Source organism: Hyaena hyaena, unplaced genomic scaffold (assembly GCF_003009895.1).
Source record: "Hyaena hyaena isolate Hyena2069 unplaced genomic scaffold, ASM300989v1 scaffold_542, whole genome shotgun sequence".
Taxonomy (NCBI): Eukaryota; Metazoa; Chordata; class Mammalia; order Carnivora; family Hyaenidae; genus Hyaena; species Hyaena hyaena.
Window position 1 is genome coordinate 149,989 of NW_024081175.1, and position 13,106 is coordinate 163,094.

The 13,106-nt window shown below is 35.8% G+C and overlaps 1 protein-coding gene across 1 annotated transcript in view; it reads right to left on the reverse strand.

Annotated features, from left to right (window-relative positions):
• Positions 1-13,106, reverse strand: part of MIPOL1 (mirror-image polydactyly 1) — a gene marked incomplete at its 3' end in the record, with an annotated part of 200,975 nt that overhangs the window by 99,586 nt on the left and 88,283 nt on the right. Inside the window, exon 7 of the mRNA XM_039255719.1 lies at positions 8,822-8,951. Within this exon, the coding sequence (XP_039111650.1) occupies positions 8,822-8,951 (130 nt within the window). The remainder of the gene's footprint in view (positions 1-8,821; positions 8,952-13,106) is intronic.

The window sequence follows — 13,106 nt, forward strand, 5'->3', positions numbered from 1 at the left end:
AAATGTTACAAAGAATAAAATGCAAAAGGCTCTGCCTCAAGGAATTCTGATTTCAATGTATTATAATAAAAATACATATCCAAATCAGACAATGAAAGGTAAAAAAAAATAGGGAAGAAAATTAGGCTCAATTTAGATCCATAAATTAAAGAAAGAAAATGAACAAAACTAAGACAGCAAATTAACAGAGGATCCGAGGAAGAAGTTTTGATTTGAATATGCGGGCAGATGTTTGTGCCACTGATCAGGGCAGGGGATCAAGGGAGAATAAGGTTTTAAAAATGAATTAAATTCCATTTGAGATATGCTAAGTCTGAATTGCCTGTGTAAATCTGAGATAGATAAGTCCTACAATGTATAAATGACTTTGACTCTTTGGACAAGTGGTCAACCACTCAGAATTTTTTCACCTATAAAGCACAAATATCACCAAACTCAAGGAATTGTGACACCGTATATAAAAAACTGATTTATTATCTTTGGCCTATGATTTTGATGTTTTGGCATATGATTTTGATGTTTGAAAAGAAACACAAAGCTATTTAGAAGCAAATTTCATCAATAAATTTGGTAATTAACCTACAAGATCTACAGTTATGAATTACATGTAAATACAGCACTGTGCAGCAGCTGATAAACTGAATGAAATAGTACTTGCAAATCCCTAAAGAAGAGTTCTGAAGTTATAATAAGAGTATTACTGAAATAAAAGAGATATCTACTTTGAAAACTTATGTTTAAAAACATTTGGCCCCAGCATTTTTATAGATATAAACAAACTGATTTTAAAAGGTATATGGAAAAGCAAAGGTACTAGAATAGCCAAAAACAATTATGTAATAAAAGAGCAAAATTAGAAGGCTAACATTATCTGATTTCAGACACTATAAAGATTCAATAATAAAGACTATGTGGTATTGGCAAAGGGATAAACTGCTTAAATCAATGGAAGAGAAAATAAAGTCCAGAAATTAACCCACACTAATACGGTCAACTGATTTTTTGACAAAGGTGCCAAGAAAATATAAGAGAAATGACGGCATTTTCAACAAATGGTGCTGGAAAAAATGAATGTCCATACACCAAAACCAAAACAAAACAAAAAAAATAAACACCTCCTCAAGTACCACATCCCTAACGTAAAAACTAACTCAAAATAAATCACAGATCTAAATGTAAAACATGAAATTTATAACTTCTAGAAAAAAACAAGATCTCAAAAAAGCTGTGTGACCTTATATACAGCAATGAGTTTTATATTCAATACCAAAAGTACAATCCAAGAAAGAAAAAAAACAATCAATAAACTGAATTTCATCAAAATTTCAAAATTATGTTTTGCTAAAAACATTAATATAACGACAACAACAACAAAAAACATTCACTGCTGATGGGAATGCAAAATGGCATAGCACAACCACCCTGGAAGGGTGCTTGGAAGTGTCTTCTAAAGTTAATATAGATTTAACATATGTCCCAGCAATTACATTACTAGGTTTGGCCAACTGATTTGAAAGCATATGTCCACACAAAACTTGTATGCAAATGGTAACAGCAATGTTATTCAAAACTGCCAGAAACTGGAAAAAAAAATCACCAAGGGGTAAGAAGATGCTAGCATATAGTATGCAGACTATGAAAAAAAGCCTGACTATATTACAAACTATATTACATAATCTCACCTAAGGGTGTAGAGGGAAAAAAGAAGAGCCAACCTAAGTAACTTGGTACTTTGACTGAAAACTGTCAGATTAAAGGCTGAAGGAACTATACAGAAACAGTACACTCTAGTAGGTAAAGTTGTTTCTCAAAGGGGTATGGATTAATGATCCTCAAAGAGTTATAATGTATACAGGGGTAGAGCAAATAAGGAAATGGATAGTGGGAAATGGAAATGAGGTTCCCTATTGTTGGAGAGGAAATTAAACATAAGAAAAAGGAGAAAGCCAGATGAACTATGTGGTACTGGATTAGAATAAGAGAAATCGGTATGAATTCAGGTTTAGCTTAATAAAGATACAGATGGATAGATACATAAATAATTTCAGATATGTGTATATATAACAGTCAGTATACACACATATAGATCTTAGCTCTTTTTGTTAATTGGGCCTAGAAGTAGTTAGACCCAGTAACAATGAGCACATCCAGCATTCAGATCTTGTTTTCTAATGCCATTTTCCAATAAAAGGAATAAGACCCCTTGGAAGAATGGCTACTTCTAGGGATGGGGCATGTACACTTCTATACATCTATAGAAGACATGACCCAGGGGGATCTTGAGGTGCCAGAAAGTAGAAAAAGTATTTAAAAATCAAAAGGATGGGGACATGTCAAAGGGATATAGAGGCCAACTGGAAGAGTTGCCAATGGTGAAGATGGAACACTTCAGGCAACAAAATAAACAACATTGTATTAGATTATAACCCAAAATATTAAAGAGTATCAATGAGTCTATACTAACATAAACAAATGAGTAAGTGAGGGAGAAGAGAAACCTCTTATACTGAAAAATTACAAATAATTTATGTAGATAGTCTCCCTGAGGAAGTAGAGCTCAATTAACCTCTCAGCCTACATCCCTTATCTCCACGTAAGTATGGCCACACTTAAGTAATCTGCTTCAAAGAATATGAAAGAATGTTGGTAAGTAACCTTATAGTGGAGACACATGGCAAATACTACCTTCACTAAGTGATCAAGATTAATATAACTGGTGTTAAGTCATATTGACAGCATAATGTTGAAATAATATGAGAATAGCACTTCAGTTTTGTACTCTTTATCCTCCCAAAAACCAATACTTCAATCTAACCATGAGAAAAAATTAACAAAAACTCAAATCGAGTAACATTCTATAAAATGCCTGACCAATAATCCTAAAAACTGTCAAATAATCAAAAACAAAACAAGGAAAGTCTGAGCAGGCAAAGGAGTCATACCAACTAAATGTATATGGGATCTTGGAAGGTACCTTGGAACACAAAAAGAACGTGAGAAAAATTAGTAAAATCTAAATAAAGTGTGGAGTGTAGTTAATAATCATGTAAGAATGCTGCTTTCTCCCCTATGACACATGTATCATAATAATGTAAGCTGTTAACAATAAAGGAAACTAGATGATGGTTATACAGAAATGCCCTGTATTATCTTCACAACTTTTCTGTAAACCTAAAATGTACTCTAGAGGCACTTGGGTGGCTCAGTCGGTTAAGCGTCCAACGTTGGCTCAGGTAATGATCTCATGATTTAGGAGTTCAAGCCCTGCGTTGGGTTCTGTGCTGTCAGCTCAGAGCCTGGAACCTGCTTCAGATTCTGTCCCCCTCTCTCTTTGCCCCTCCCCCACTTGGGCTCTGTCTCTCTGTGTCTAAAATAAATCAATGTTAAAAAAAAAATTAAAGTACTCTAAAATGAGAGGTCTGTTGGGATAAAAAGTTAGTGCAGTAAAATCTGAAAAGACATCTGTTTATCCCATCATATAACCACATGAACAGAAAAAAATTAATCAAACAGTAAAGAAAGTAGGACATCTGGGGTGCCTAGACGGCTGAGTCGGTTAAGCATCCGACTTCAGCTCAGGTCATGATCTCACAGATTGTGAGTTTGAGCCCCGTGTTGGGCTTTGTACTGACAACTCAGAGCCTGGAGCCTGCTTCAGATTCTGTGTCTCCCTCTCTCTCTGTTCCTTCACAGCTCATACTCTCTCTCCTTCAAAAATATATAAACATCAAAAAAAAAAAAAAAAAAGAAAGGAAGGAAGGAAGGAAGGAAGGAAGGAAGAAAGAGAGAGAAAAAAAAGAAAAGAAAGTAGGACATCCAACAGTAATTTTTAAAGATTTTATTTTAAAACTTATTTTCTGAGAGGCAGAAAGAGAGAATCCCAAGCAGACTCCATGCTATCAGTTCAGAGCCCAACATGTGGCTCGATCTCATGAACCATGAGATCATGACCTGAGCTGAAATCAAGAGTCAGATGCCTAACAGACTGAGCCACCCAGGCACTGTTATCACAAAGTAATTTTTAAAAGCAGGGTAGAGAAATGATGATTTGGGGGCGCCTGGGTGGCTAAGTCAGTTAAGCGTCTGACTTTCGCTTAGGTCATGATCTCGCGGTTCGTGGGTTCGAGCCCCACGTCAGGCTCTGTGCTGACTGCCAGCTCAGAGCCTGGAGCCTGTTTCAGAGTCTGTGACTCCCTCTCTCTCTGACCCTCCCCTGCTCACGCTGTCTCTCTCTCTCCTAGAAATAAATAAAACATTAAAAAAAAAGAAAAGAAATGATGATTTGGGTCAAGTTCACCTCTTTTCCTTTTACACATGAAAACAAGTATTGGAGAAAAGCCAGTGAGCTCACCAAATCCTGAGACTTTTCCACAAATACCACACAGCTTGGAAATAACCTGAGAGACCAATGAGTTAATTAGATAGACCAGAGAAAAGTAAAATCTTTCCTGAATAGAAGCCTTTGTTATTGAAGAATCTATATAAAGGAAGGAAGAGGCACAGGGCCGCCATTTTCTACTACACCAGTGGGACAAATAAAAGCCTAAAAGTAATACTCCATGGAATCACAATATGCACAAGACCAGGTAGAATGAGCCCTTAGTGCACTGCAAGACACGAAACGAAATCCCATAGCAGAGGACAGAACCTCCAGTAAAAGGGATATACGTCCCCAAGGAGATCATCCCAATCTCTATTCCCCCTACCCCATTGCCACAGGACTATGTAGACAGATGGCCAAAAAGAAATACCTTGCCAAGAAACTGTAGCTCTGAGGAGAAGGCAAATAGATTTCAAATAATGTGAAATGTTTATGAAGAAAAATTCACTTGCACTATATTAGAATAAAGAAAAGTTCTTGACAATTGATGCATGAGCAAGATGAAGAGAAATGACATGGCAGTTATGATTATGCTACAAATACACAATAACAACAACAAAAGATCATAAGGGGCACCAAGGTAGCTCAGGTGGTTTAGTGTCCAACTTTTGATCTCTGCTCAGGTCATGATCTCATAAGATCGAGCTCTGTGCAGACAATGTGGAATCTGCTTGGCATTCTCTCCCTTCTTCTCTCTCTGCCCCTCCTGCATTCACACTCTTTCTTAAAATAAATAAATGGACATTAAAAAAAGATCATAATAGAGAAAATAACATAAATCAAGAGAAAGAAAATCTTCCTGCCAATGCTTGGTATTTTATTATTTCTTTCTTTCTTTTAATTAATTAATTTTTTTTTTTTTTTTTTTTTTTTTTTTGGAGAGAGGTAAGGGGCAGAGGGAGAGGGAGACAGAGAATCCCAAGCAGGCTCCTGACTCAGCACAGAGTCTGACGTGGCGCTTGATCCCACAACCATGAAATCATGACCTGAGCTGAAATCGAGAGTGGGATGCCTAACCAACAGAGCCACCTAGGTACCCCCAATAGTTGGTATTTTAGAAGAACATTATAAGAACATGAATTCAATAAAATGAAGTTCACAGAGAAAATTCCAAAACATAAAGTGAATGAAAAGGGAAGTTGAAAACTTAAGGAAACATGTTGAAAACCAAAAACAAAATAACAAGTAAAAATTTAATAAATGAACTACAAAACACAGAAACAAGAATAGTGACAACTGGAATTACTAATATAAAGAAAAATTTTGAGATTATCACAGTGAATACAGAGAAAAAAGAGGGATACAAATAATTATTGAATAGATAAAAGATAAAAACAAAAAATGTCTCATTATAAGAATAACCAGGGTCGCTAAAACAGCCTAACAAATACAAATAAGATTTGTATTTAAGAATACAAATAAGATTTGTATTCTACAAATCTAAATTCACAAATCTAAAATTACCATGAACTAAAAGAAGAATCAAATAGTCCCTAGAAAGGTGTGCTGTGGGTCCCCAAAATGTTATTAAAGAACAATCAACACATATATCATGAAAGTTCAACTTCAAGAACAAAGAATCCTTTAGGTATCCAGGCAGGAAACAAACAAACAAACAAACAACAAAACAAAAACACAAACCAAAAGTAAGTGAGGAAAAAAACCCTGGGACCTGACTTTTTAGCCAAACTCAGTGTCACAAAATAGAGTAACATTTTTACACTGCATAGAGTAAAAAATAAAAAAAAATTACCCAATAGTTTTATTCATAACCAATTTGAATACAAGGATAACACAAAGCCAGTCTGAAGCATACTAAATCTGAGAATAAAGTATATATTAGCCCTTCCTCAAAAAACTGACAATGAAATTCAGTTACAAGGGATTCCCCCCCCAAAAAAAATCAAGTGTGAAAACATCATGAATGACAAAAGTTGCAGCAATGATTATTCAATCCTTTTAAATATAAAATCAAAATTAAATAAGAGGGAGGTACTTTGGCTACAGAATCTAATACAGCTTTTATAAATGTTTTAAAACTAGAATTTATAAAGACAAAGAAAAAGGAGTTTAAAATTTATTTCAGAGCTGAAAGTCATAGTTTTTAATGAAACACTACATGTTTCAAAAAATTGAAAAGAAGAATTGATGATTCTAATACCTTAATGTTTTTTAGTCTCTTAAATTCTGAAGGATCTTTGGGGAATTAATATATAAGAAAACTTTGGGGTGCCAGAGTGGTTCAGTCAGTTAAGCAACCAACTTCAGCTTAGGTCATGATATCACAGTTCATGGGTTTGAGCCGGATATCCGGCTCTGTGCTGGCAGCTTGGAGCCTGGAGCATTTCAGATTCTGTGTCGCCCTCTGTCTCTGCCCCTCTCCCGCTCACGGGCTCTCTCTCTCAAAACAATAAATAAACATTTAAAACAATGTTTTTAAAAGAAAACTTCGTACGAAGTTCAAAAATTTCTTTAGTTTAGCTTCAATTGACTATTACTCCTAAATTCAAGTAACACATAGCACTAGCTATGAGCCAGGTACTTTTCAATATTTACTAAATCATTCAGTCCTTATAACAACTTATACAAAGTAGCCAATATTTACCCATTTTGTCAACAAAAAAATGAGTCCCAAAGACTGAGTAGTTTGTCCATGGCTGTACATCTAGAAAGCAACAGAGCCATGATTCAAATACAAAAGCCTGGATCTAGAATCTGTGCTGTTAACCTCTAGATTACATGGTCTTTCAAATAAAATAGCATGTAAAGAATGATTTGATTTTTATCAAATTAATTCTAAGCATCCATCCATTTAACCACCAGCCATCCATTCTTGTAGATTATAGTGTTTAACTAAGAAGAATAACTAAGTATATAACTAAGTATAACTAAGAAGCAAAGAGAAATGTTTGGGATAATGTTTCTTTATTAATAAAAATAGTTATTTGGGAGTAGGCGGTGGGGAACTCAGGTGATTTGTTGTTGTTGTTGTTGTTGTTGTTTCTTTATGTCTATTATTCAATAAGTTCAATGCCTTACAAGGAGTCTATCAGTTTTCAAAAGAAAATGAAGCCATTAAATAAACGAAAAACAAACCACATTACCTAATCACAACTTGAACACTGTCATGTTAATTACTTAATGACTTTTTGTCTCCCTAATGAACAGTGTTTTAATTAGTACTTTACTATAATCCTCCACGGACTCTAGCACAATGATGGGCAGAGCAAACACTCAATAAGTATATTGATGGATCATCATAAAATATTACATTACTACATTATACCTATCTTGCAAGTAACATCTTTCTAGATACTCTAGGGCCTTTACCTACATCTGACTCCTTAGACTAGCATCATTTACATTATCAGGGAGCTTGAAGAAAAACAATCTTAAGCTCCATTCCGAACTTAACTGAATGAGAATGAGCATTTTAACAAGATTTCCCAAGTGACTGAAGTCACATTAAAATTGGAGAATTACTTATTTCTACAGCATTGTTTATCTAAGTGTGGTCCATTATTTACCTATATCAGAATCACCTGTGCTACTTGTTAAAAATACAGATTATCAGGAGCACCTGGGTGGCTCAATGGATTAAGCGTCTGACTCTTGATTTCAGCTCAGGTCATGATCTCACGCCAAGGAGTGTGAGTTTGAGCCCTGCATCGGTATCTGCCCTGACAAGGTGGTGCCTGCTTGGGCTTCTCTGTCTCCCTCTTTCTGTCTCTCTCTAACACTAAAAAAAAAATGTAGATTCTCAGGCTCTACCTTATATCAGGTGTCATTAAAATTTATGACAAACCTAATAAAGTAAAAAGTAGTGAAGAACAGAAATGAGCATATTAAGCAGAGAGCAGTGAAAGAACCCACACGTGAAATAAACCAAGAAAGCAATAATAGAGAGGAAGAGGGGCGCCTGGGTGGCTCAGCCGGTTAATCGTCCAACTTTGGCTCAGGTCATGATCTCACGGTTTGTGGGTCTGAGGCCCTGCATTGGGCTCTGTGCTGACAGCTAGCTCAGAGCCTGGAGACTGCTTCGGATTCTGTGTCGTCCTCTCTCTCTGACCCTTTCCTGCTCACACTGCCTCTCTCTGTCTCTCAGAAATAAATAAAACATTAAAAAAATTTTTTAAAAAAAAGAGAGGGAAGAGGCATCACAACGGAAGATACAGTGACGATATCAACAACAGACTATGAAAGTAAAGAAAGTAGTTGTACATATTTCTGTGTATTTCTTCTTCTTTTTTGGGGTTGACTGTTATTCCTGACATGCAAACTACTACAGCACGTCCAAAGTTTCAGCAAGACTATGTGGATATGGAATTTAATACTGTACCATATTAAGAATCTGTAAGTTTCTGAATATGTAACCACCACAAAATGCATGCATTTTATAAATGCTCCAAAAGTCACAAATAGTTTTAAATGTATACATACAGTTTTAGAGACATTTCCATATGCTTTGCTCGTGCAATTGCTTCATCTCTCTCCTCATTGGCTAACCGCAGTCGAGACATAATAGCTTCATCGCGTTCCCTCTGTGCAAAATAAACTTCTTCAACTAGAGCTACCAAAATATATAATCCATAATTAATTAGAGAAAATAAAAAATGCACACTTTTAGCAAAAGTAAAAAGCAAAAATAATTTTATTAATTCACTATCAATCACTTGAAAAAATATTATTTTTGAAAGCTACTGTAGGATTGAGATACACTTCCTACCTGTAGAAACGCAAAGAGGTCAAGTAATAACAAATATATGGAGCTTGTTAAATAAAGGGGATTTACACATATACTGCAGATATGTGTTCATATTTCTACAGCAATCTGAAGAGCAATTTGGCAATATTTATTACAGCTGAAGAGTTGCCCGGCCTATAACCTGGAAATCTCCTCTTTGGTATGCAGCTACAGAAATTCTTGCACGTGAGCACAAGGAAACATGTATAAAAAATGTTTATTGCAGCATTATGTTATACCAAATACTTAGAAAATAACTAACTTAGAACTTCTAAGAAACTTCTAAGTTTCTAACTTAGAAAAAAAAACTTACTAAAATGGAATATGATACAACATTTAAAATGAATTAGCTATGGACACAGAGACACGTTTCAAAAATAAAATTACGGCAAATATTGTGAGGTGCAAAGCAAAACAACTCTATTGTTTACGGACAAACACAATTAGTAAAAACATTAAAACAAGCATGAAAATGATAATCACCAAATTCAGGATAATAGTTATCTCAGTAGCATAGTGGAGGAAAAGCAAAGAAAATGGGACCAAGGAAAAGCAAACGGGCTGGGCTGTGCTCTTTAGCACTACATTATCTCCAGGGAGCACCATTTATATGTATTATAATACAAATAGCGTCATCTAGATTTGTGCAGCACTATTTAGGAAGCTTTGATGTTGTCATTTCTCATGCATAATTTCTACCTTAAATCTTACATAACTTTTAAAATATCACCACAATGTTAGACAAAAAGGGGCTTAAACACCTAGATCACTAAACCAAATTTTATTTACACTGTCAAATCATAAAATAAACTTAGAACGGATGTTTGAAATATTCCTTTAGTTCACAGAACATTTGGCTTTTGCTAACATTTGTCATAGATTAATGCATAATCAGGAGTTATTTTTGTATTATTTACATTATACATGGTAGAAAAGAAACAAACCCTGAGAATAAGTCACCTATATCTTCTCCATAATAGAATATAAAATGGAACATGTAATGGCAAAGCTAAAGTCAAAACCATATCCAAGAAGGTGAACCCAAGAGAAGAGAAATATATTCATCCATCCGTTCATTCATTCATTCACTCACATTCATTTATTCTCTCATCAAATATTTATCAAATTCCTGTGACAGTCATCCATCTATTTTAGTCAATATGTCTATAATGGTTTGAAAAGGCATTACCATTCTGGAGGTGTATACATTCTCTTACAAAGAGATTGACAGTCAGAGAAAAGAGGCCCAAAAATTAGATAGATAGATAGATAGATATACAGACAGAGTGAGTAATGGCATCAAAGACAATGTATCTGGAACACAGCAAGAGACAGTGAGACTTCTGGGAGATCACACTGGGCCTTGTGGATCCATTGCAAGGATTTTGGATATCATCTAACTTTCACGGTAGCCACTGGAGAGTTCTGAGCAAATGACAGCATCACATTTATATAGTGGAGTTCTGGCTTCTAGGTGGGAAACAGTCCAGACGTGGGCAAGTGTAGAAGCAGAGACCAGTTAGGAGACTACAGGAGTAGTCTAAGCTAGAATTCACACGAATAGCTCATGTAAATGGTCCATTCCCTGAAACTTTAAGCTGCCTAGAAGTAAATATATGTGCCATCCTAGAGTTTAGATATGACCCTAAAGGATCTCTAGAACAGGAACAATTCGATCAGAGCTGTGCGTGATTGATTAATGAGAGAAAGAGTGCATGAGGGGAGGGGGAGGAGGAGGGGCAGAGGGGGAGAGAATCCTAAGCAGTCTTCACGCTCAGCATGGAGCCTCATGAAGGGCTTCATCCCAAGACCCTGGGACCATGACTGGAGCTGAAATCAAGAGTTGGACATTCAACTGACTGAGCCCAGGGCCCCAGATCTATACTTTAGAAGGAAACCCCCACAAATTAGCATACAGAGTGGAAGATGCAGGGGTCAGTGGAAAGTTGCTGTTTGGACTGCATGTGCCCCCTGACCCAATCTTAGATTATGTACAACAGTGCAGGTAAGAAATAATGAAATCCTGAACTAAGTCATTCTTAGTTATGAATGAAAAAGAAAATGGATTCAATTCATAAGAAAACGGGTAAAATAACAGAACCTAAGAGTTAAGCATGTACTAAATACATTTTAGAGAACAGAAAAATAGGACAGGTGACCTCACTAAGCCATCTCTCAATCTATTAGTAGTATGTTCCTCTTAAAACCTTAGGATAAACAGGTAACTCTTCTCACTACTGCTACACAGATTTCCAGGCAAAAAAAGTTCTTAGTCTGGCATTCAAGGAAAACTAGAGTCCAATTCTGGCTTACCTTCCCAGCATCAGCTACCACCATCTTCCCTCTAGGACAATGTTATATAAAATACAGGTTGCAAAACATGTTTTTAAGGTATGTATTGTTTTAATGTATTACAAAAACATTAACTGGCACACAGTAGGTCTGTAATTTCTCCTAGTGGCATGTAATTTCACATCTAATAAATTTTAAATTTCTCTAAGTTACCCAAACACATTGTTGAGCCAATAATATATTTATTAGAGTGTCTGGGTGGCTCAGGGGGTTAAACATCCGAGTCTCTTAATTTCGGCTCAAGTCATGGTCTCACAGTTCATGGGTTCAAGCCCCTTGTTGGACTTTGCTCTGAAAGCATGGAGCCTGCTTGGGATTCTCTCTCTTCTCCCTCTCCCTTCCCCTACCCTGCTCACGCTTTCTGTCTCAAAATAAACTAATAAACTTAAATAAATTATTTTGAATAATATATTTATCTAGTTAAAAAGTTGAGCTGATTTAAAGAAAAATATTGAGTAGAAAAAAGTTAGCATGTGTGATAAAATTTCTGGAAGTATACGTTAAGATTAAATTTTAAGCAACAGAGACTTGTCCTTCCAACTAAAACAACTTTTTAAAATGGATAAAATATATGTAGTGACAGCTTTCAAGGCTATAAGGAAAAAAAGAACAGTGACTTTGAGGCAAGATGGGTGGGAATGAGTTGAGCCCTATGAATGTCCCAGCTTAATACACTGAAAGAATTTCCAAAAGATAGTACAGGAAGGGAAGAATCTAGGAGGAGCCCAGCTGACTCTACAATTTGAGAGGGCAGAGATAGAGTATAGGGAAAACAAAGCAGCTGGAATTCATAGGAGAGCCTATTAGAGAAAAAAAACCAAAAACCAAAAACCAAAAACCAAAAACAGCTGCAAAGAAAGAAAATTTTGGAGACCTGTAGAGGGTCTTCCTCAGAAAGTCAGTTGAGTACTGGGTGTACATGTATGAGTAAACCACTTTTTACAGGGGAAAGAACCGCTTGAGAGGATTAGAGGCAACAGTGCCCTAGGCTACAAAAAGCCAGAAACAGTGTTTATTGCTCCCACCAGCCAGACTAGAAAACCTCAAGATTCATGAGGTACTGGATAGAGTACTCAGAAGGGCCTTGCTTCAGTGGTGGGGATTAATTAACTACAGACTAAACTCTGCTCTGGTAACATCTAGCCTATCTTTAAAACAAGACCCCAAAGGAGAGATCTGTTTCCCGAAAATGTAAGTAAATGTCAGAACAAAGCTCAAAAATATTCTGTAAGAATACAAAAATAGCTTCCAAAATGGTGAAATTTATCACTGCCAGGTATGCGAACAAGCACCAAAATTAGGACTCATAATGATAGAAAATTAACTGAAACTGACCAATATTTTTTCAACCTACTGATACATAACTGTTTTATGTGTTTCTGTTTAAAGATACCTTGTTCAACACATACTATTGATATAACAACACTGAATTAACGGCCAACAACACTGTAACTTATGCCTGAACAAAACTTATCTAACAAACATATTATCGCAGCCTTCTTCTATTCAGGGAGCACTAGACTGTATTTCCCCACTACACTTGGGGGCTGTTTGAAACAGTGAAGTCACCAACAAAAGGCACAAAAATGAAGTAAATCTGACACTAAATAAGTGCAAAAATAACACTTA